The 25671-nt window shown below is 43.5% G+C and overlaps 1 protein-coding gene across 2 annotated transcripts in view; it reads right to left on the bottom strand.

Annotated features, from left to right (window-relative positions):
• Positions 1-460: 460 nt before the first annotated feature.
• Positions 461-25671, bottom strand: part of F9 (coagulation factor IX) — a 31370-nt gene continuing 6159 nt past the window's right edge. Inside the window, exons 4-8 of one of the 2 annotated variants that reach the window (XM_045870035.2) lie at positions 21788-21901; positions 14114-14242; positions 11687-11883; positions 2277-2391; positions 461-1604 (exon numbers count right to left, since the gene is read on the bottom strand). In XM_045870035.2, coding sequence (XP_045725991.1) covers positions 1057-1604; positions 2277-2391; positions 11687-11883; positions 14114-14242; positions 21788-21901 — 1103 coding nt within the window. In that variant the 3' untranslated portion in view covers positions 461-1056. The remainder of the gene's footprint in view (positions 1605-2276; positions 2392-11686; positions 11884-14113; positions 14243-21787; positions 21902-25671) is intronic. The other variant, XM_045870106.2, reaches the window with a different exon arrangement.

Genomic DNA, 25671 nt, shown 5'->3' with positions numbered 1-25671 from the left:
TTTAGGAGACATGATGCTCATGTTCTCTGGTCTAGGGCAACTTCTTCCTTAGCCCTGGGCGGTACGGGAGACACACTGTGGAATTCTTCCTTGAAGACTCTACTAGTTCTAGATTGCAAACTGACTGTTCTTCTCTTTCTGTTAACATTTTTTCAGATGGAGGACGAGACACGTGAGGTGACGTCACCCTTCTTAGAAGTTACCTCCATCACAACGCAATGACAAGCTCTTAGGGAACTATTCTGATGGGTCATTCCTTCCGTGATGTATGTATTTTAATAACATGACTCTCTCAGAGGAACTTTTCCTCCCAAGTTCTTCGGGCACCTTACTTCATCCCTATGCTCTGAAAAGCAAGTCAAAGACCAAACTGAAAGCAAGTCTGGGTTTGACAGACATGTACAACTGTGGACAGGAAAACAGCATGATGTGCCCCTTCCCTCCTTTAATCCCTTGTAGGGAAAAGAGGAGAGAGGGAGGGAGAGAGAAACTGATTTCGGGATTAGGAAACGGAAGAGATCGAGGAAGCAGGAATAAGGGTACAGAAAAGGAAGTAGTGTTTTCTGGTGAGTTTCCACCTGTCGGCTCCCCCTGTGTTCGTCCTTTATGAGTGTGGTGCTCGCCTTCTCGTGAACTAGACCAAATATCCCAGATATAGATCTAATACGTTTTGATGATTTTGGTGGGAGAGGTAAGAAAGATCTGGAACATAGAATGCTGCTAAGGAGGGAGAATCAGAGAGTTGCCCCAGTGGAGAAACTTAATGCCCGATGGGCAGGATGAAGAACTTAACTTCACAGTTTTGTCAAGGGCTGGACCTGTGGGAATGGTCACAATTTCCTATCACAGTACATTCCTCTAGTGATTACATTTGCTAATCTACTTACTCTAGTAAAATAGGAATTCTAGATAGATTTCTCCCCATAAAGAGAAAAAGCAGTATTCATAGAATGCAGACAGTCAAATCTAAAGAGATAGGAAAGTGATTAGTCAGTAAAGGCCCTTGTCCATCTCGACCCCCAAATATGTCAACCTTGGAAATACATTTTTTTTTCTTTAAGTGAGCTTTGTCTTTTCTTTGATCCAGTTGACATACCGGGACACCTTGGTATATATTCCGTATTTTCCTTTCATTGCACACTCTTCACCCCAGCTAATGATTCCAGTTAAGAAACTGATGCCTTCCACTTCAGTAATATGGGGTCCCCCACTATCTCCCTGGCATGAATCTTTACCTCCCTCATGGAAGCCAGCACAGAACATGTTATTATAGATGGTGAACTTTGTGGAGCGAAGGCATGTGGCTCGGTCAACAAGTGGAACTTTAAGGTACTGAAGAGTTGAAGCTGATCTCCCTCTGTTGAAGACTCTCCCCCAGCCACTCACGTAGCCAGATCCAAATTTGAGGAAGATGTTCGTGTATTCCCTGTCAGCAACGCAAATAGGTGTTACATAGCTGTTTAGCGTTAAGGGTTCATTCAGTTCCAGAAGGGCAATGTCATGGTTGTACTTATTAACAGTTGCATTGTAGCTGTGGTGAAGAATAGTGCGAATCACATTTCGCTTTTGCTCTGTAGGTTCCCTCACCTCGGTGTTATGTTCACCTATGGAAAATAAATTTCTCTTCAGTCACAGGTAGACATACACATAAGGAAACAGATTGCCCAAGATTCTCGGCATCCCTCAATTAACTGGCAACCAAGTGTCAACAATCTCAGTCTTACGTTGCTAGGATTTTGGTAAAATGTAATGAGGGCCAATGCATACATTTCAGACCAAAAACCCATTCGGGACCGTCATGTAGCTGGCTTGTTCTCCCATGGTGGTACAAACCTTACGTTGTTGAGGTGGTAATGAATCTACTTGGCATGAACTACCCTAGACTTTCCTAATTTCAAGGATTTTGACCCCTTTTTTGAGCACAGATAATGTAGTCATTGGGTCATTCATTCAAAGGTCGTGCCAGGCACCAGAGGTACAAAGGCAAATGATACGACACGGCGTTGGGGAAGGCTCAGTCTGGTGGGGAAATGCACACATCATACATAATTGTACCCCTGTGAGATGGGGGTGAATCTGGGCACACCGAAAGAACTATGGGGGGCTTGGAGGATGGAAGAAGTTAGGTTCTAGAAATATGGCTCCTCCTCCTAGAAATATGGCACTAGCCCAACTTATTTCGCAAAGAACTTAGTAGACCTTAGGAAAATACGATGCACCAATCATATAGAAGATCTAGTGATACTGCCGATTCCTATCCTTTTTTGTTTATTTACCTGCAACCACGGTAATTTTATCATCAGGCTCAATGCAGTGGGCTGCAGTTACCACCCATTTTTCATTGATGATGGAACCTCCACAGAATGCATCAACTTTCCCATTCAAAAGGACCTGTGGAAACAAAATCATGAAACTTACTACATAAGGTGTTTGATCCAGAACAAAATAAATACAGGTGCTGTTGATAGGAGTGGGCAAAGTTTGATTCTAGGTGCTGGCAGAACTGGAGTGTTTCTGGAAAGTGTCAGCTTTGCAGATGAGTTAGTGTTTCTGGAGCGCAATCAAAAAAGCCATTTCTGTAACTGTCTTGAAGAGAATGTGCAAGGAGAGCCAGGGGGAGCTCTAGAGGAGGCGAATATGAGGGAATGGCTTCTTTTGGTGATTTGGGGCCCTTGGCTGCTTTTTCCAGGTGAGTCGGATTCTCTGATGGCACAGATTGTTTCATGGGAATATGGCAGGTAAATTCAGAAATTTACTTGACTCCTCCAGATCCATAGTTACTATTGAGTCTTCTGTCGCTGCATGAGGAAACCTTGCTACAGGGTGATTTGAAAGAGAAAAAGTACTGATTTTTCCCTGAGGTTTTTTTTTTTTTTTTTTTAAGATTTTATTTATTTATTTGACAGAGAGAGAGAAAGTGAGCACAAGCAGAGGGGGGCACAGAGGGAAAGGAGAAGCAGGCTTTCCGCTGAGCAGGGAGCCCGATGTGGGGCTCAATCCCAGGACCCTGTGATCATGACCTGAGCCGAAGGCAGACGCTTGACGACTGAGCCCCCCAGGCGCCCCTCCCTGAAGTCTTTTTAAGCCCGTTTCAAACTATGAATTGAGACCACTGGCCTCTGTAGGAGCTGTACTTACAGCCATCCGGGCAGTGAGGAACAGCAGGGCACATGCACTCCTTCCCTTTTCCCCTAGCCATATTCCAGTCCCCTTGGCTGGACGTGGAAGCTGCCTCTGTCCCGACAGGTCTCCTTAGCTGTGCTTGGGCAAAGTGGACAGAGGCATTCGGGTGCTGGTTTGAGCCTGGGCATTATTAGATAAGAGGCCAGTCCGTTCTTTCATTTGTACATTTTATTGTATAACCAGAGTGGACGATGAATATTTTTACCACCTCAATCTCTAGATCAACTTGGAGAATTTCACTTCCAGTGTGCCCAAAGGCCTCGAGCCATCTCTTCAGGAAGGAAGCTGAGAAGTATGGACACTAGAGGGTGCACTGAACATTTGGTAAACCGTATGCGGAAGCCGACCAGCTCTTACGAACTCATGTCCTTTTACTAAAGTACACCTCCTCTCAGGCATAAATCCATTTCTAAACCAAGGGAAAAAAGTGGTCAGTGCCCTTAAGTGTGAGTCTGAGAAGGTTCTAGTGAAGATTCTTTTTGTCCTGAGTTCAATTTACTGAACACCTACTAAACAAGTCCTAGACACTGAAGCATTGGCCTCCTACTCGGAGACCTTTAGGGCTGACTCACTGCAAGTTTCTGACCCCTTTTTCCACACTTTAGCTTTCTCTCTCCTTCTGGCTGTTGCTTTTTATTTTGAAAAGTTGTAAAAATATAGGAAAACTCACATAATAATATAATAAACACCCGGGTAGCCACCACCACCCAGACGTAACAGTCTTAATTTTTTTGAACATTTATCGATTGCTTACCATGGACGAATCATTGTGCTGAGTGTTTTATGTACATTTAATACACCACTTTGTGGAATGATATTAATATATCCACTTATAGATGAGCAAACCGAGTTTTAGATATGTACATTAACTCCTTTAAGATCAGTGGTGAAGCTAGGATGCAAACCCTAGTCTACCGGGCTTCAGAATCTATGCTCCTAAGAGCACAGTAGGTCTCCAAGTGTGGTCAGTGGACCAATTGCAGTAGAAGCATCTCAGATGCTTGTAAAATGCAGATTTGGGGGCCCACCAGAACTTAATTAGAATATTTGGTGGGTGTGACTGGAGGAAATGAAGATCTCCAGAAAATCCTTATGCATGATTAAGTTTGAGAAATTCTGTTTCAGAATTTCCAAGGCTTCGTGACCTTTGTGTTTTAAAAGTGCTTAGTCCACACAGAGCTGGCTACATAATTTGTGGGGCTCAGTGCAAAATGAAAATGTGGAGCCCCTTGTTCAAAAGCCAGGAAAAAACCATGCCATTGAAAATACTTAAGTACAATTTTTTTTTTCTTTCTTCTATGGTCTCTTGCAATCTATCATGGGGTTTTTATTTTTTTATTATTTATTTTAAAGATTTTTATTTATTTGAGAGAGGAGAGAGAGAGAGAGAGTGCACAGGTAGGGGGAGGGGCATAGGGAGAGGGAGAGGGATAAGCAGACTCCCTGCTGAGTGGGGAGCCCAACATGGGACTTGATCCCACGACCTGAGCCGAAGGCAGACGCTTCACTGACTGAGCCATCCAGGTACCCCAAGAGGGTTTTTATTTTTTATTTTACTTTATTTTTTTTAAAGTAGGCTCCACGCTGGGTGTGGGGCTTGAGATCAAGACCTGAGATCAGGACCTGAGCCGAGATCAAGAGTCAGATGCTTAACTGACTGAGCAACCTGGGTGCCCCGATGGTGATTTTAATTTTACTACTTCATGTCATGCGTTCTCAGGCCTGGGGGCTATTTGTGGGGAGAGTGCAGACACTGATGGGTGCCCAGGAGCTGCACCCTATGATTTGGCATGCAAACACAAATGCCCTTGGCTGCAAGGCCCCCTGTCCCACCGACCCTATGTTGCAGCAGGGGAAGGTAAGTCAATCGGCCCTTCTCACTGGCCCACTGCAGCAACCAACAGTGGAGGCGTGATTCTCAAGCGGTTACAACTTCCATGCCGGGACGTGCTCAGCTCCTGCAATGGAGGTGGGCAAGAGGCTTGCCCCCACCATCCACCCTCCAAATGAGCTGTGACACACTTCTGGACCTGAGATGCTATGTGGCCGTGCCCCCTCCCCAAATGGCATAGAGTGTGTATACCCAGCCTCAACCCTCCCTGTGCTGGTGCAGGAGGAGGGGGACGCAGATGGCTGTTGGAGAAGTGGAGGGGAGTACGCTAGCATGCCATGGGCTGAGGGTGGCAGTGGTCGTTGGGCATGTATGGGGAGGAAGATGCAGACCTGGCCAACGAACCAGGGGACAAGGGAGTGGGAGGTGAAGAATCCATCCCAGGGAGGTGGTGAGAGGTTCTAGGCTCCCAGCGCACGGCTGCTTCCCTGTCTCATCAGACTCGAGTTGCAAAACACAAAGCATTAAACTCCAAATTTGGGACCCTTCCAAAAGCAAGGCCTCATGCAGGTCCACTGGTTACAAGCTCATGAAGCTGGCCCTGACCCCAGGTGATTTGTATCACTAGGCAGGTTTGGGTAACACTGTCCTACACGGGGCTTCATGGTCACATCTGAATACATCCGTTCCAGTAATTAGAGTTATGAATTCACAAGCAATAACAGAATGGTGCTTTTCCTCTGTATTAGAGGTGACTAGGCATCTCTCAGCTTAATGGGTTGGTTAGGCCAGGCTGAATGATATCCACAGCCCCTGGGCACAAAGACTATGATGTAGCTAGTCTGACTCCTGCCAAAGACTTGCTGCCTGGAGCTTCTATTCCTTTCTGGTGGATGGCTGAGAAATATGATTGTGTTTTTTTGAGCCCGAAGAGCATTTTTTTTTTTTTTTGCCAGTCCCTGATTGGTATTAGAAATTTTAGCAAACATCTTTGCCAATAAAACGCCCTAAAATATATTTGCATTTAAAGATATTACAAATGACTAGATTTAGGAATGTTTGCTTGGCTACCACAGGATCACAGCTATCTAAATATGAGCTATTTGGAGATGAGCTGTCTGCTTGGCCAAGGACAAGTTCTTGTAAGACATCACTTTGGAAAATGAAGGGAAAAATGGGAAAGCATATGTTCTGAGCAAGGCATCCAAGTTCTGAACTGTCAATCCTTTTCATGTTTGTCCTATCCTAATAGGAGCCTGTTTTCTCTCTTTCAGACACATACACAGATGCACACCAAACACACCACATCCATCTAGAAAATACACACTCACTTATCTCTTCTGATGCTCTTCATTGATAATGCTGGCCCCGAGTAATAGCTGTCGCCCTGTTATTCTCTTCCTGACCTTTAACTTGAATCTGGCCTTTCCCTGTGATTTTCAGTAAACTCTTCCTCTCTCTCTCTATGTAGCCACCTCCAGCTTTCCAATTACATTTTTTTCCGGTTTGCACACTCATTCTCTCATATCAAAAGCACAACCATTTCTGCAGGATGGACAGCTCGTTATGCCCACAGGTGTGATTCGCCCAGCCATTGGCCTGACTTCATTTTTCTGGGCACAGAGGGGATGCTCATTCTCTTTTTCATTTTCAGTTTTTAATGGTTAACTAAACTCGTCATTGAAATAGCTTTCACCGGGGTGCCTGGGTAGCTCAGTCGTTAAGCGTCTGCCTTCGGCTCAGGTCATGATCTCAGGGTCCTGGGATCGAGCCCTGCATCGGGCTCCCTGCTCCGCGGGAAGCCTGCTTCTCCTCTCCCACTCTCCCTGCTTGTGTTCCCTCTCTCACTGTCTCTCTCAAATAAATAAATAAAATCTTAAAAAAAAAAAAAGAAATAGTTTTCACCAATCCATCTTAGAGAATAATAATCTAAATGTTCTGTCCAAAATAGTTTTGTGGGGCCAGGGGAGATTAGTCATGTTTTTATTTCTCTTAATTGAAACTTTATCATTTGAGGGTTAAATTTTTCCAGGTAAAGACGTGTCTATAGTCTTAGGCCCATCATATAAAATCTTTCTCCCAATCCTCCCCTTTTCCAATAAAAAGAAAGAAAAAGTTCTGATTCATACATATGGTAACTCTATGCTATCTGCCATAGGGATGTGTCTTAACCTGATGGAAAGGATTGGGCGTGTGAGTAGCTGTGCAGGTCAAGAGCTCAGGTATCTTTAAGGATAGTTTCAGGCCAAAGCTGAGGAAAGCTGAGACTGGGGAAAGTGCTGAGATGTTTTAAAGATTTTTTTAGGCCAAGAACAGAATAAGGAATACACAGACTGCTTCTCAACACATTTTGCTGGTTAAAACATTTGAATATTGTCAGTTGTATACGATACAAATTAATATAAAGGTTAAGGAAAGCTTAACCACTTGGCTTCCATTGTATTCCATTTTTTCAATCTGGTAGAATGATCTCCAAATTATTAAATGTAGAATAACTATGGCTAATACAGAGCTGAGGCCCATGATGAAACAGAAAATAGAAAGACCAGGTACTTCACATTCAAGGCCAGACAGCTCCAAACCCAAAACAGAAGAGGTGGGAGGAGCTCTTGGGGCAAGTTTGTGCATGCCCAGAATTATTGGCTGACAAGGTTAAGGGCAAGGGACCAAAACCAAATTAAAGCTTTAGAAAGCCAAAACATGGGGTTGTTTTCTCAAATTTCTCTTTTAAGCTGTTGATGAAGGTGTTTTGATTTCCGTTTTTTCTCTAATATTCAAAGGTTTTCATGGCTTCCCTATGTACCTGTATGAAATTTGAGTCTTGTTTTTGTTTCCCACTCTAAGGATAATAGTGACTCTAGGAACTGTCCTTTCTGTTCCTGTGTAGTGCACTTCACCCTCCAGCTTCCTCTCCTGGCTCCTGGAGTATCCCTGCAGAGTCCCTGCCCCCTCTCCCTGAGCTCTCCAGAGGCTCTGAGCCCTCCGCCGCCATCTGGAGGGAAAATGAAGGAACTTGGCCTCACGCCCGCCCCGCCCCGCCTCCCCTCCACCGCAGGGAGGTTAGAGGTCAGGCAAGTCCGCCAGCGCCTTTGGCCTTAGGTGTTGGGGGTGGGGCTGGCCCCAAGGCTGGAACCTGAGGGGGTTATGGGAACAGCCCCGTGGCAGGGGGTAGGCCCAGTGCGGCTTCGCCTCCAGCCCGGAAGCTGAAGGGAAAGCCCTCGAATAAGGTAAGGACTGAACATGGCCACGTTTGAGCTAGGGGCAAGGTGAACCTCACTTCTTAGGTTCTCAACCTGGATGGGGTGGCAGAGGTCCCCTAGCCTGCTCTACTCTCCCACCAGATGAACCAAGGGCCTCGACGCTCTCTCCACGGGTTTATCAGGCCGGTGCTGTCCCCAGCTCTTCGCGTTAACAGTTCAACAAACATGGGTTCAACCAAAGTTGCCTCCCAAAGCTGCCCAGCCCACCTCACCGACACTGTGGTTGGAGAGGGCTTTCTTAACCGGGGCCAGAATCTGCTTGCCTGCCTCTAACTTTCACGAATAAACCCTAAAAGAAAAAGTCGCCTTCTCCCTTCCTCTGTGGCCCCTTAGCTCTTGCAAACAGCTAACTTAGCCCTTTTCCTTAGCCCGCTAAACCTTTCCAGCTTGATGCCATTCATTACTCCAGATGAAAGTGACCTCCCTACGTTCTTTTTGTGCGATTTGTTCACCCAAGTGGTCGCTTCATCCCCCGCCCCCATCCTTTTAGGAAGCATGGGAATTGGGAATCCTTTCTGGGTGGTATTACTAAACTGCTTCATATTTCCGAGCCATAGATGCACTGTTTTGGCCATGGAAGCCCCAGCTGTTGCTTGCTTTCTCTTGATGCCTTGGCTGCAGCAGGTGTATTGCAGTCTTGCCTGCAATCAAACCAAGTATTTCCACCTTGCAGATTAGCGGGGATGTGGAGCTGGCTCATCCACAGATGAGAGACTCTGGTTTGTTTCATTTCCTGTTTGGTCTTTGCAAGTGACTTTTGTACACTCAGTTTATCTCTTAGTTTTGAAAACCAGTAACCTTTTGTGAGAAAGTGGCTGGAGGTGGGTGTGGAGAGACCTCTCTTGGGTGAGAAGGAAACAGTGCAGAAGTATGACAGGGTCTTTCTCAAGTACTCTAGAAAGGAGCTCAGCTCTTCACCCTTGAAAAAGACTAAAACTTAGGGCTTTGTGCCTCTACAGTCAGTAATCCTACTTCATATGGACGAAATGGGAGTGAACATGTGCTTGAGTGGTCTTGAACATTCCAAATGATCTTAGCTAGGCTTGATGGGAAAGAGTCAACAAGTATACTATGTAAGTGTGCAATGAAGATGACATCAAAAGATTTGAAATGATGTGTATCATTTATATCTTCTTCCTTAGCAGACAACTGCAACCATCATCTAATAGTTTCTTCTATTTAAAAGAAAAAAAATAGCTTGCTAGAGTTACTAAAATTTCTATTAGGAAAGACTTGCATTGTTAAAACTTTGGCGAGCATCTGGCTTAAAGGGGGTGGGTGGAGAGTGGAGAGATTATGTGACTAAATTGGGACTTTATACCCCCCATTAGCTCTTATTTAAGTGTGTTTACCAATTTCATTTCTGGGTTGACAAGGGAACAATGCTGAGCCCACAATGTGTGCATCTTGGGATATTTTTTTAATGCTGGAGTGTTTTTGTTTTTTTTAAAGAAAAGTCATCTTTTAGCTAATAAAACACCCCTGGGTTTATGGATCCTCCACTCTAGGGACTGCTTTATGTCCCACAACCCCAAGGAAGATAATTATTATAAAGTAGGATCTTTTGTTCCAACCACCTATCCATGGAAGTTGGATACATAATGAATGAGAATGCCTAAGAACACAAATAGTAAAATTAGATAGAATTAGATACATGGATGTTAAATAGAATGAAAGCATAATTAGAGTGGCTGGATCCAGTTGCGATTGTTCAAGGAAAGATCAGTGGAGATCGTTCTTATGAAGAGTCATGAAGGAGAATAGAGATGTGGACGAGTGAAGGAAGAGGTCATGGTGAATGAGGGAAGCAGTGCTGGTAGGATGCCTAAATAGGGGATAGAGGGGGTATCAGGGAACACACAGTGTATTTTAGTGGCTGTAAGATCAAGTCCAACAAATATTCTTAAAAGCAAAGCCAAGGTGGGGCTCAGTCCGTTAAGCGTCTGCCTTTGGCTTGGGTCGAGATGCCAGGGTCCTGGGATCGAACCCCATATCGGGCTCCCTGCTCAATGGGGAGTCTGCTTCTCCCTCTCCTTCTGCCCTGCCCCCTGACTTGTGCTCTCTGTCTCAAATAAATAAAATCATTAAAAAAAAAGGCAAAGCCAAGGTAAAAGAACAGAAAATATAGTCTTTGTTGGGAAGGCCTGCTCCCCTTCAGTACCATTCTCTACAATGTGCCAATCCCTACCTCCCAGGCAAATGTTCAATATCTTAACACCCATTATATTGGAAAATGTCAGGCATTCTGAAGAATCCTGAATAGATACATAGTTTCAGAGAATTCCAGTGGTGTTACACCTGGGACATTTACCTGATCCTGGCTTAAATTGTTACTGGTTTGATGATTGAAAAGTCTTTGAAGTTACTGGTCCCTGATGGCAAAAATTCAGACCTCAGTAGAGAAAATATTTTGAAGTATTTTGAAATAGCCACAAAATCATATGACTGTGGCGACTAGGGAGTTTTGAGTTAGACTAAACTGTTCTAAGCACTGTCCAATAGAATTTTCTGCAATGGTGGCTGTGTTCTGTACCTGTGCTGTTCAGTACCATGACCACCAGCCCTGTGTGGCTATCGTGCACTTGAAATGTGGCCGGTGTGCTTGAGATGAGTTTTTAATTGTACTTAATGGCAGTTATTTAGATTTAAATAGCTACATGTGGTTAGTAGTTATGTTCCTGGACAGCTCCACTTTATATAAGGACCAGCCTGGCTCCTGGCCTCTGGGGCCCACTTCTCGCAGATGGAATCACTCAGACTTTAGCTGTAGGGTCAATGACAAGTTTTGCTACAAATCTAGCTCTCGGTAGTTGCCTCAGAAATGTGCACAGGTGATTCTCATGTGGGTTGTCTGAAGATCACATCTGGAGAAATGTGGGTCTAGGTACCAAGGGCGCCTGGGTGGCTCAGTCGGTGAAGCGTCTGCCTTCGGCTCAGGTCATGATCCCAGGGTCCTGCATCGGGCTCCCTGCTCAGTGGGGAGTCTGCTTCTCCCTCTACCCTTCCCCCCTGCTCGTGATCACTCTCAAATAAATAAATAAATAAATCCCTTCAAAATAATCCAGTTTCTCTGGACCTAGACTTTCTTTCACCCGTTCTCCCATGAGCTGAAGTAGTACCCTGAACCCCAGTACCTGTGACCTCGCTTCCAGACCTCCCAGTTTCATGTCTGGAACCCTGCTATGCTTTCCTTGGTGTCAAACTCTTCTTGACCTTGTATGGTAGCTGTCCCTGGACTTCTCTCTCACCAGCTCCCCACTACTGAGGGCTTCTTCATATTGCTTAGTGTTGAAACTTGCCTGAACACTTGCCCCACTGCAATAGGCCTGTCTAGTGCCCTCGCCTCAGCCCCTGCCTGGCCTGTCCCTTGCCCTCTGGGCTCCAGTTTTGACACACCATTAATATAGAGTACCTGCCAAGGGAATTGACCTGGTTTGGCATCTTTTCCACCAACAATTCGAGTAAGGTCGTTGAGAGGTTGGGTGAGGTTCTCGAAATTTTTTTCCGCTTCAGTGGAATTTTCATAGTCCATATTGGAAAAAAAAGTTTCAGCACGGGTGCGTGTCGTAGAAACGTGTGGGACAGAAACTCTTCCACATGGAAATGGCACTAGAAACATGGGAAAAAAATTTAGTATTCTGATATTTCTCATTGGCAAGCAGAGCGTGTATTACAGAAATCGAGGATGAGGCCTGTCCTTGTCACTTCTGAGAAGCAGGCCCATCAATATTTTAAAAATCTAATCAATGAATATAGTCTCAAACTAAAAGGTTAATTGCATTATTTTCATGGAAAGTTTTCAAACACTTCATGAAAAGAACATTTGGCTCAGGAATCCATCATCTTTACGGAGATGGAATAGGTGTTCCAGAATCAAATTTTGTAAGAGTTTTATAAAGTCTAATGACTTTTTTTTTTTTACTAAAAAGTCTTACTCCTAAGTACTGTCCCTAAATGGGATTCTGATGACTGGTGCCCCTGTAACTTTAACTTTAGAATTAGGCAAATGGGACTTTGGCTGCTTATTGTGAACCAGGCTTTCTTTAGTAGACTAGAATGCCTTCTAGACACCAAGGTGGATTTAGGGGTATGCTGGGAAGAAATTATGATTTAATTATTTAATTTGGTTAAGTATTAACCAAGTAAATTACTGGGGCACCTGGCTGGCTCAGTTGGAAGAGCACGTGACTCTTGATGTTGGGGTCATGAGCTTGAGCCTCACGTTGGGTGTAGAGATGACTTCAACTTAAAAAAAAAAACAAAACAACCCTTTAACCAAAGAAATTACTAATATGATTATCATAGCCACATCCGCCTGGGAACTGGCCACCTTTTTACCTTGGGTCAGTTTATTTCCTAAAGACAAGAAATCATCTCCTGATACACTGGGGACAACCAGAATGGAAATTTGTAGTCAAGCAAAGTCACCTCACGTTTCGTTTTCATTTCTCACTTTCCTTCTAACCACATTCCTTCTAACAGACATTTCTATAGCAACCAGCTGCAGCAAAGTATCATGAAGACAGCATGTGGTTGGGAAAACAGGAAATTAGTTCAAAATACTTATGTATAAATATACATCATCAACAATGGCTAGAGAAAAGGGACCATTACTATTGAAAGGCAGGAGAGCTTATTTTAGGTTTGGCCTACTTACTCTGCTAAGGATAAGGCTATATTCAAATCTAACACTTAATGGCTCAAGGTGGTTCTCAATTCTTTTTTTTTTTTTTTTTTCTAACATAGAAGGGCTTATAAGGGTTTAGCTACTATGCCATCTTTCTATGCTGGAAGTTAGATTCTGAAGGTTCAAACATATAGATCTTCTTCTCCGGAGCTGGGCTAGCTGTGAAGCGTTGCATGTAAAGAACTGGGCAGAAGGATGGGTGGGTAGGTCCCTGAAGCATTAGAGACTCTTCATTTTAGTTGCAACAGTATATATACTCTTGGTGTCTAGCCCTTTCTTTCATTTCCTCTGCCGGGTGCTTTGGTGAGATAGGTATCAAACCCTGTTAACAGAGGAATGGTGCATTATTTAATGTATCAATTTAATACCAGGCTTTGAAAATGCAAAAGAAATGATACCTAGTTTGCTTCAAAAAGGCCCCTCATTTATCAAATATCATTGATCCTGTGGAGCCTCCTTTATTTATTTATTTTTTTTATCAAAGTTTCTATGGCTTTCATTTCAGAGAAGAGCAATATGAGTGTGGAGTGGAGATGTTCTGAATGCACTGTCAACAATGTGGCCTGGTTGACATGACTGGGAAACATTGTTTTGTCCACAGCTGTACAGAATGACTGTGTTGGTCAGCCTGGCACAACTTGAAAGAGATGGTCGTTGGAACTCTTTGGATGCCAAGCGTGTAAACTCAGCCTGAGACCCAAGGATAGGAAATAACCTTCTCAGAGTAAGCCAGCCACACCCTGACAGAATCAGGCTTAACATTCACCATTCCATGTACTAGAAGCCTAACAGCCAATCAGTTATGTATCTTGTATGGCCTGCGATTACTACAGAAATTTTCTCGATAAATTACAAATATACAGAAATCACACAAATTGATTGCTTCATGATCGAAAAGTCAGAAAAAAATGGACATGGAAAAGAATGCAGACTGAGGACAGTTGCAGAATTTCTATTTAAAATGACGATGCCATTTGGAAAGTTGTCCAATTCAAGCTACTAATCTTTTCTATGATCTCAAAAGGAAGTAGAAACAAATAGGGATTATAAAAGTAGGTAGGCTAGTTAAAATGCCCTGAAGGTTCAAATAGAGATTTGGAGGATGGATCTCCCCAGGTTAAAAAAAAAAAAGCAACTTATTTAGATTTTGACCTGTTGGTTCACAGGACCTTTGGTCTTCCGCAAGTTGGTACCCTGTGGTACAAGAGCAAACCACCTTGTTACCAGCGCCCAATTTACAAAACTGCTTGCATCTGCCATTCTTAATGTTGCATGTTACATCTGAAAGAGAGCAAAATCAACAGCAATAGCATCATTTCGCATGCGTTTCTCAAGAGTACATGAAACCACTGACTCATGGATAGGTCAAATATAAGCAGGGGGCATTCATGGAGAGAAGCTTGGGAGCCTCGGGCTAAGAGTGGAAGGAAAGATAAAATTCTTAATAAGGCATAAAAATGGCAGCAATATATTTGATTTGGCATAAACTGAAGGTTTGGGTATTCTACTTTCACTAAATCTTGGACTGCAATTTTAAGAAGTTGTTTATTAAAGGATAATATATATTCAGAGAAGTCCCTCAAAACTTCAGGGTGAATTTTCACAAAGTGTGTGCACCTGTTTAAACACTAAACCGATCAATGCATGGGCCATTATCCACATCCCAGAGGCTCTCCCCATGCCCCCTTCCACCACTACACCGGTCCTCCTTTCCAAAGTTGCCATCCACTACCAGATTCTAAGAGGGAATTTTGCCTGTTAATGAACTTTATGTAAATAGAAGCTCACAATATGCACTCCTCTGTGTCTTTCATGTAACACTTTGTGAGATTCATCCATGTTATTTGTACAGCAGTGGTTCATTTGCATGCTAAGTAGTATTCCGTTGTGTAAATATTACTGTTTTATTCATTTTACTGCTGATGAATATTTGAGTTGACTTTCCAGTTTGGGGCTCTTAGGTGTAATACTGTAATGAACATTCCTAATACATATCTTTTGGTAATATATGCATGAATCCTGGGTATATACTTATGAGTGCAATTGTTGGATCATATGTTCAGGTTTAGTAGATACTGCCAAGTAGTTTTCTGACATAATTGTACAAATTTAAATTCCCAGCATCGGTGTGTGAGGGTTCCAGTTCTTGGACATACGTATTGCTGGTTTCTTCTCCCACTAAGACTTGCTTTTTTGTCCTAAAATAGTGTATTTTGTTGAATAGAAGTTCATAGGTTTTTTTTAATGTTTTATTTATTTATTTTTAAAGATTTTTGTTTATTTATTTGAGAGAGAGAGCACAAGCAGGGGAGCGGCAGAGGGAGAAGGAGAAGCAGGCTCCACAGGGAGCCTGATATGGGGCTTGATCTCAGGGACCTGAGATCATGACCTGAGCTGAAGGCAGACACTTAACGATCTGAGCCACCCAGGCACCCCCATAGTTTTTTTTTTTTAAGATTTGTTTATTTATTTTAGAGAGTGGGGGGCGCAGAAGGAGAGAAAGAATCTCAGACAGACTTCCTACTGAGTTTGGAGCCTGATGCAGGACCCCGAGATCATGACCTGAGCTGAAATCAAGAGTTAACCACCTGAGCCACCCGGGTGCCCCACTGAAGTTCATAGCTTTAATATAATCCAATTTATCTAAGCACACTTGAAGCTGGCTGAGGTGGGTATATATCAGCACAAGAGAATGAAATCAGGTCCTTTAAGGTGGCTAGATGCCAAAGATATTATGTGTGGGCACTTATGACCATTCTAGTGACCCACATTTTCTTTACTTTCCTATGCAGTCTCCCTTATTAATATGAGGTGGTGTTGTCTCTTTTAATCCTTTCTGTCTTGGATTCTATTTTGCCTGATATTAAGATTGCTTCACCAGTTTCTTTTTGTTAGCATTTACCTGGAAATATTTTTACATCCATTTAGTTTAGCCTCCTGGTGTAATTTTATTCTAGGTATCTTTTTTTGTCAACAGCATACAATTAGATTTTTAACTCCAGACTGAAAATTGCCATTAACCCCAATTCACATTAACTCTGACTTCTGTTAGAATGGCAAAAATTGACAAGGCAAGAAACAACAAATGTTGGAGAGGTTGTGGAGAAAGGGGAACTCTCTTACACTGTTGGTGGGAATGCAAGTTGGTACAGCCACTTTGGGAAACAGTGGAGGTGCCTCAGAAAATTAAAAATAAAGCTACCATATGACCCAGAAATTGCACTACTGGGTATTTACCCCAAAGACACAGATGTAGTGAAAAGAAGAGCCATATGCACCCCAATGTTCATAGCAGCAATGTCCACAATAGCCAAACTGTGGAAAGAGCCGAGATGCCCTTCAACAGATGAATGGATAAAGAAGATGTGGTTCATATATACAATGGAATATTACTCAGCCATCAGAAAGGATGAATACCCAACTTTCCCAGCGACATGGATGGGACTGGAGGAGATGATGCTAAGTGAAATAAGTCAAGCAGAGAAAATCAATTATCATATGGTTTCACTTATTTGTGGAATATAAGGAACAGCATGGAGGACATTAGGAGAAGGAAGGGAAAAATGAAGGGGGTGGAAATCGGAAGGGGAGACAAACCATGAGAGACTATGGACTCTGAGAAGCAAACTGAGGGTTTTAGAGGGGAGGGGGGTGGGGGGATGGGTTAGTCCAGTGATGGTATTAAGGAGGGCACGTACTGCATGGAGCACTGGGTGTTATACGCAAACAATGAATCGTGGAACACTACATCAAAAACTAATGATGTATGGTGATTAACATAACATAATAAAATAAAATTAAAAAAAACCCTCTGACTTCTGATCTATTTGGTTTATTCGTGCCATCTTATTTTGTATTTTTTAATTACCGTGTTTTCCCTTTGTTTCTCCTATGCAGTCTCAATAACAGGAAGTAGCATGGTTCAGGGCTGGCTAGCTGAGACCTGCTGTCTCTAGGAGATGCCTTCTCCCTTACCTAGCTGTTCAACAACAGTACCACTTTCAAGAGAAACGCTTACTTGTTGGTGTAGTAAGAACACGGAAAGTTTGAAAAAGAGTGACTCTATTAGACATCTGCTATGTGCCACCTTAGTTCCTCTCAGCCCCATGGCTATCTTTGCCAGTGCTGTCGCCATCCGCTGCTCTGCAGCGACTTCTGACCTCATACAGGTGCAGCCTTGAATTGCCTTGGCTCGCATTCACACCATGTGCCTCTCCCTTCTTACCCTGGCACTTCCCTGTTGACGCTGAGGCATGGGATCCTGCATCACCTGTGTGCCCCCCCCCCCCAGCGAGTACAACCTGGAGATGTGGGGGAGTTAAGGGCCCCTCGGCTAAACTTCTGACTACTGGGAGACAGATGCTGATGGACAAATTCTTTCATCACTTCTCCCCTCCCAGATGGACTGTCCTGAAGTCAGTTCCTCTGGCTCCATGGAAAATAGTCCCAGGAGATCCAGTGATCAGTTGCAGATGAGGAGAGATGACTCTTTCTAGGATCTGTTCTCCTTTCCTCACTGCCTCACGCCCCTGTCCCTTACTCTTGCTCCCTAGGATTGCACACCCTAATAAATAAGCTCGAGTCACAGACTTGGGGAATCCAGGCTAACAGAGTGACTGTATGGGTTTGGAGTATATTATGGATTGTTGAGTGTCGGATCTCACTTTTCAAATTCTATTTTACATAGGCTCGCATAGGTTAATGTAATCATTTGCTCATGTTCCTTACTGCCACTTCAGGAATTAAGGGGAAGCAAATCAACTGTTACCGCATGGGTAAAGGAACCCACCTGAGCTTTAATCTGTGCTGCCAATAATCTAAGTGCGTGAGCCAAAAAGATGGCACTTGGTCCTTCATATTTATTTTTAAAAGACCTTTCTCCTTACTCATGGTGATTACATCCCTGGCTCTTTTCATGTTTTTGGCTATCATTTTGTTGTTACAAAGCAATACTAAAGTGTTCAGCCAACTCAAATACCACCTGTAGAAAGTGTTCAGTCAATATGAGATTGTGGTCAGTTCACAGAGGTAGGTGGTAGGTGCAGCCTAGTGTGGTTCAGGGCATGTATGATGGGAATGAATACACTCAGGGTGGTTTTCCCAATTCTGATTCTGTGTCCTTGGCTTAAGTTACTAGACCTGTCCGCCATTTTCCTCATGTGCCATCTTTCTTCATGGCTTGTGTTGTGTGTGCAGTGGGAAATATTGCTGTCCAATCAGCAGTCTTTTGCTCTCAGAGAAAGGACTCAAGATTCTGGAAATAGAATAGTAGCCCAAGGAGTTCCAGTGGGGAGGTCTCTAGTCCAGGATCTAAGGAACAGTCACTATGGGACTCATTCATCAGTGCTTTATTGAGCATTTAGATGTCCAGCACTGTGTTGGGTATGGGTTCTCCCTGGTCCTGAGGCTGGTCTCTGTGCCTAGAATATCTGTTGAGCCTCTCAAAGCATCTGTTCTTTTTCCCCTTCATATTAGCCCAAACACCTCTTTCTAATTCTGCCCCTGCCTACTACCAAAGTTATCCTGTTCTGCTTTATTTTACTCTGCCTTCATTTTCCCTCATATATTCTGTGATGTGAAAACTAAAGCTCAGACAAAAGATGTTCTATTTAACAAGCTTACCATAGAATATACTGGTATTCAGCTACACTCGAGATATTTTCTTTCTCCGTTCCACAGAAATACTCAGTAAATAAGAGTGTGGTGTCTACAGTGTGTCAGCAAAGTGTAAAAAGTGTTTATGTGCTTGTGATTTTTCTCTCTCCCTCCTATCTTACTGTGGGTAGATGCCTTTTGTACTCTTCAAAGGGGAATGACCCAAGTTCTTACAGACTTTGGTCTATCTGGAAAGGCCTCAGACGTGATGTGTAAATGGGGACCTACAGTGGTCATTATTCTAACCACGGGGACACAGTAGCCAATTCATTGTTACTCTTTTAACTAGAAAGCACGCCCTGAATGTTTGTACCTCTTTCTCCCAGAGAGGAGCCTGATGAACAAGGGAAAAGGCAAATAACAAGATCTTAACAATGGAAATCTCCCCCCCACACACACTTTTTTTTCCAAGACAAGGGTGAGGCAAGAAATTTGGGGCTCCAGTGCTTTGTAAACCGTGCTGCCAGCAGCCTTTGAAGTCAGTCCGTAGATCGGTTTGAACCAACAGCTTAAATGGGAGTTTGTATATGCTTCTGTTTTCCTCTAGTGTCTGCGATAAAAAAGATTTTTGGGAGAATTCCCACTTTGTCTCTGGACTAACTGCACCAAGAGGATTTTTCTTGACCTTGATCAGGTAGATCGGGGGAGATCAACGCTCCCTAGAGGCCAGATATGGTAGCAGACGAAGTTGCAACTGCAGAGCCCTTCCCAAACCAACGTGTGCGGGACCTGAGGCCTGAGGAGGTGGCGGGTATAGACAATATTTCTGCTGTGTGGCCCACAGCCTCACGTGGGTAGCAAACCCTGTTACAGAAGTTCTGTGCTTATATTTACATTCCTCGGGGTAATTCTCCTCCATTAAAGTGTCTTCATTTTAAACTAAAGACATTTAGGAATATTTAATGCTAAACATTATTTTTTAAAAATTGCTCCTAATTTTATTTTATTTATTTATTTATTTTAAAGTAAGCTCTGCACCCAATGTGGGGCTTGAACTCACAAGCCCGAGATCAAGAGTCGTGTGCTCTACCGACTGAGCCCGCCAGGCGCCTCGCTAAACACTATTTTCAATTATACTCTACTACAATGTGCTCTTCATTTTGAACTGAGACTAATTGAGTTATTCATTCCCTCAGCTCCAATGGCTACATTATTTAAGCTGCTGATGAGTAACTACTCCACAGATTTCCGTAGGTTTCCATAATAGCAGGATCAGGTTTGTCTATGGAAATCTGAATTTGAAATTAGAAACTTTCAGATGAAAGTAACACTGCAGAGATCTCGAGCAAGTTACCACAACCACAGGAAAGGTAACCCAGGCATTGGTTTGCCCCCATGCTGGGAAATTTGAGGGGATGGGACGTACCCCGAGCCAGGGGTATCAGATCCTCTGCCTGCATCCATTCTTTTCTTTCTTTTTAAATGTTTTTGCCCTGCCACCTTTTCCTTTTGTTATCTTCTATTCTTTTTTTAAATCTTTTTAGCTCTCAAAGGAAGATGATCCGTGGAGTTCTCTTTAGTACCGAAAAGATTTCTGAACAACATTAGAGGTGACTTTTTTTTCCCTTTCTCTGTAGGACAACTGCAGCTGCTGAGTTTCATTTTGTTTTATGTCTTTTTCATCTGTGTGTCAGGTGGATTGCGAGAAAGTCTTAATAGAGTCCTGCCAATTTTCTACTCTTTGCCCTTAGTCAGGTAGACTGTGCTGTTGAATTCTTTCCCTAGGATTGCATCTCCATTCTTCTGAAGTTTCAGAGGAGAGAGAGACTTTGTCATTAGCATGGTGTGCCTTTCACAACCATAATACCAGTGATCTTGCATCCAGAGATAATAAGCAAGTAGGAGAAGGACTTGGGGATTTACTGTTCCAGTTGCCAAAATCCCGGGGGTGGGGGGAATATTCTAGGCTATAAGGAGAAAAGATGCACAGTGCTCCTAGATTTGCTTTGCAACTCTTTCAATGTGATCCATATAGTCAAATTCAGGAGTGAGCTCCGATTTTTGTCAACAAATGTAACATGTGAAGTGGTTAGTATGTACAGAGAAGTGGCTATTTTATGGAGAATTGGCCTCGCCATATCTCAGTTCTATATTTCATTGACTTCCACTGCCTATGTTGATAACAATTTAGTCACGAGTTCAATTTTATGGGTTTGATTTTCTTTGCATTTTGTGGATAGGAGAAGGGTGGGTTTTGGTCAGACAAAGTGAAGTTCAAGTTCTAGCTCAACCACTTACTGCCTCTGTGATTTTGAGCTGTCTGAGCTATAGTTTCCTCATCTGCACAGAATGGGGATAATAATGGTACTGAGGGCATATGGTTGTATTGAGGATTAATAAGTGAGGGGAGCATCATTACCACTTAATATTAGCTACCAAATATTATTATTGCTCTTACTGTAGTTTCTTGAACTCATCCAAGAAACTAGGACTACAGACCCAATGAATGTTTATAAGCTTTGAAAGTATATGCTTTACACAATGGAATAGTATCAGCCTTTTTAAAAAAGGAAATCCTGTCTTATGCAACAACACAGATGAACCTGGAGTACATTACGCTAAATGAAATGAGCCAATCACAGAAGGACAAATACTGCATGATTCTACTTATTTGAGGTGTCTAAAACAGGCAGACGCATAGAAACAGAGAATACAGTTGTGTTTGCCAGGGGCCGAGGGAAGGGGAAATGGGGGAGCTGCTGTTCAGCGGGTATAAAGTTTCAGTTATGCAAGATGAAGGAGTTCTAGAGATGTGCTGAACAACACAGTGCCTAGAGTGAACAGTACTGTATTGTACACTTCAAAATTTGTTAAGACTATAGGTCTCCTGGGACAGCTGGGTGGCTCAGTCAGTGAAGCGTCTGCCTTCTGCTCAGGTCATGATCTCAGCATCCTGGGATCGAGTCCCGCATCGGGCTCTCTGCTTAGCAGGGAGCCTGCTTCTCCCTCTCCCTTTGCCCCTCCCCTTGCTTGTGCTCTCCCTCTCTCTCTCTCAAGTAAATAAAATAAAATCTCAAAAAAAAGAGAATAGATCTCCTGTTAAGTGTTCTTTACCACGATAAGAATATGTTTTTAAGAGAAAATTATGATACATAAATATTGCATTTTCTAGTTTCATCTGGTTCCACAGGGAAGTGTGGAACCACGAGTAATCAAAAAATAGTTACTTACCTAATTCACAGTTCTTTCCTTCAAATCCAGCTTGACACCAACATTCATAGGAATTAATATCATCTTTGCATATGCCACCATTTAAACAGGGATTGGACTCACATTGATCTCCATCTTTGAGATAGGTTAAGAAAATTGAATTAGCAAATAAACTGCTTAGAATGCCTCCGTGCACAGACTCATGGGGAGGGGAGCCTGATTTTAGGGTCAAAACTGCTGATGCTGCTGTTTATGGGATGCCCCCTGTCTTCCTGAGTTTCTAAGAGCAACCCAGACAAAGGTTTTCAGGCTACTACCGTCCTAGGAAGAGGGAGAAGAATGTTGGAGGTTAGAAATGGACTATCTGAGCATAGGGGGAGAAGGGTTTTCATTCCTTTCTTTGAGAATGAGGACAAATTAGCTCTGAATCAAACCCCATCCCTTCAACAATTGGTATCTCTGTCATACAGGCCTGTCGTGGCAGGTCTTGCAGAACATGCTGAGCTGGAGAGCAGATGGGACTTCTACTCAGAGCCCTGGCAGCCTCGGCTTGGAGCAAATTCATCTACTTCTTTCTGGTATCATTTAACTTTCTTAAAGTATAGTATGCAGTAATGGTTCAAAACAATGGAAGAGATGCCAGAAGCATCTCTCCCTGCTGAAAGGTATTCTGCTGTCTCTGAGTTAGGTCCCAAATGGTCTAGGTAAAGTGAGAAGCAACTTTTCTTTTTAAAATTTTTTTTAAAGTTTTAATTTTTAAATTCTTATTTTTTTAGTTTTTTTTTAAGTGTTAATTTTAATTCCTGCTTGTTGACATATAGTGTTACATTAGTTTCAGATGAGACACTGCTTTTCTCACAAAGAATCGAAAACAAAAAGGTTCTGAAGATCTGCGTTATTTATGTATAGGTCGGCTGTGTTTCTTCTCTACCTTTCCTGAAGTTTGGACACTCATGGAGTTCTTGAGAGCCTTAGAAGACACCTGGGGTGGGTGCCTGGGTGGCTCAGTTGGTTAAGCGACTGCCTTCGGCTCAGGTCATGATCCTGGAGTCCCTGGATTGAGTCCCACATCGGGCTCTCTGCTCAGCGGGGGGTCTGCTTCTCCCTCTGACCCCCTTCCCTCTCGTGCTCTGTCTTTCATTCTCTCTCTCAAATAAATAAATAAAATCTTTAAAAAAAAAAAAAAAGAAGACACCTGGGGTAGGAAACCAGGAGGAAGGAATAGGCAAGTGGAGAAGGGTCGGGATAAGAAGGGAGCCTTGGAGTCTTGTTTCTGAAAGCTCTTGCTCAATCCATACTGCTAAGGAAGCTGCGGGAGAAAGGGATGACTAGAACCACAAGGGAGATGGGTACACACCTTGAACTAAGAAAAACAGCTCTGAAGAAAGAAATAAGAGCTAGGTCGGCCAGAGTAAGAGGTAAAGATGACCTAAGAATGAAAGAAAGAGAAAGGGGGTGATGAAAGAGAAATTGCTAATTCTTGGTCCGACTTAGGAGCAACCCCCCCACCCCGCCATCTAGTGTGTAGGTTGCTTGCCCCGGGGGCAGGAGCAGCTCATCTGTCACGCTCTTGGTCAGGAGTTTGCATCCAGCTCCCATGGACTAAGGGCTCCTATCCCTTTCTCAGACATAGTCCTTCCCTGGAAAATCTGCTTGCTGTAAAGATTAGACCTTGTCCCCTCTGCCCCTTGATCCAGTGTGCTTTTGCACAGATAGTTCAATTTGTTCCAATTCTATGAAAACAAAATACGTTATCTCTGGTTTATTGTTATTGATGTTCAAACTGGTCTAAAAAACGAGCTACATTTGCACTTTATATTATAGACCAACGGATCTGCATTATTTAGGATGTTGCACTGAAAGGGTCTGGGCTTGCAGCCAACTACACAGCAACTCATTTGCTGAGACATATCTTTAAAGTGAGTGTCATTTTATCCTGCATTTAGTCCTCCTTTGGGTGCTTGTCTGTGTGTACTTTGGGCTCAGGCAAAGCCACAGACAGTAGGGGTCAAAGACAACAAGGGACAAGACCTTGACGAGTGAGAGATTCCTTTGAAGGCTCCTAGGTGGTTGTTTAATGAGTAACCACATCTAGATCTGAAGGCCAGGAGGGGTGATCGTGAGAGCAAGGCCTGGCTCGTTAGAGAAGTTGGGTTCTCTTTTGGGCTCTGTGACTCCCCAACTGGATGACCTCTGGCAAGTCTTTTAGCCTCCCTAAGCCTCAGTGTCCTCTGTAAACTGAGGCTAATAATGCTTTGCTCACTGGGTTGGTGTGTGGATTAAATATGACAGGCACTCTGTAAACTGTAAAGTGCTTGACAGATGCTAGCTAGCTCATGTGCTTGGACGATCTTTCTTCTTCCACCAGGCTGTTGATAGTAGAGGATAAGGCAGGCATGAGGGGCTTGCGCTCTGCAGTATGTGAAAGCCCACAGGGTAAGAAATAGCATCGGCTATTTTGGGGTGGTTAGGAATCTCGGCTGCAACTGAAAAGAGGCAGGGAGTTATTTTCTTTTTGCTTTTTTGTTCTCGTTTTTGGTGGATGAAGCAGTAGTGACAGAATCATGCCCCTGAGGTTTCCGAGATATCTTTACCCTGGATACAGTAAACAACGTGGCCTTTGACCCAGAAGGCAGGGGCTCAGCTTCAAAATATGGTGCTTAAGAGGTTCTGACCAACCCCTGCTGGGGAGTGGGGTGGGCAAACGAAGGGGTCATGGGAGTTTAAATACAGCCTGGATTTTTTTTGGGGGGTGGGGTGGGGAAGTAGAAATTGATTTGCTTTAAAAATCTATCACAAGGGGCACCTGGCTGGCTCAAGTTGGTGGAGTGTTCGACTTTTAATCTTGGGGCTGTGGGTTCGAGCCCCATGTTGGGGGTAGAGATTACTTAAAAAGAAAATCTTAAAATCACAAGATTTCAAGTTTTAAATATAATGGAAATAAAGAATAAAAAGTCTCATTTGGACTAACGGCAGGGGAACACCTGAGTAGAGAACTGGCTTGGTAGTCTTCATTACTAACAGCAAGGAAAGGCTGAGAAAGTCAATGTAATGGCGTGGACCTCATCCTCCCTCAGGAGTTAAAAACAAAAGTGGAGAAATTGAGTTACTAGAGTATGAACAAGTTCCAGAATAGCAAGTGGAACATAGCACTGCATCTCCACTTGCTGGAACTCAGTGAATTTGCTGTCTAGGTTCTGTCCGTGTGGATGGTCTTAGATAAGTCAACCTCTGGAATGTACACTGCCTCAAAATCCTGCTGCTGGATTTTACGTTAGTTTTAAAGCTCGATTGTCATGGAAGTTTTGACTTTTCCTCCTTTTGGTCAATTCATTCAACAAATATTTATTCAGTGCTTCTGTACCAGATAGTGTTCAAGGTACCAGGAATACATCAATAAACAAACACTTGAACACCCCTGCCAATGTGAAGCTTGCATTCTAATGAGGTGGGGAAAATAGATAATAAATAATAGAAGTAAGAACATTCATTATATGTTCCCTCAGATGGTGAAAAGTGCTGTGAAAAATAGGAGAGGAGGTTGCGGTATCTAGGTGATGGGGTTATAGGGAGGCAGGTTGAAGTACTAACAGATGGTCAAGGTAGGTAGGCTTCATCGCGATGGTGACATTTGGGGGAAGAGCTGAGGGAGGGGAGGGAGCGAGCCTAGGGGAACCTGGCAGAGGAGCATTCCACGTTCAAGGAACAGTCAGGTCAGAGATCAGAGCGGAAGCATGCCTGGAGTGTGCTGGGAGCAGCAGGGAGGCCAAGATGGCTGCCCCTCTCCTCCCCCCAAACCTCCCCACCCCTACATGTGAGGAGGAGAGCAGGAGAGGAGGGTCTGAGGGCCAGCGGAAACGGAGGGCCGGGACGATTATGGAGGGCCTTGTAGGCCATCATAAGGA

This window comes from Mirounga angustirostris, unplaced genomic scaffold (assembly GCF_029215605.1).
Source record: "Mirounga angustirostris isolate CCGP_5_RB_7025 unplaced genomic scaffold, mMirAng1.0.hap1 SCAF_11, whole genome shotgun sequence".
NCBI classification, from domain to species: domain Eukaryota; kingdom Metazoa; phylum Chordata; class Mammalia; order Carnivora; family Phocidae; genus Mirounga; species Mirounga angustirostris.
This window is presented reverse-complemented; position numbering and strand designations above follow the sequence as displayed.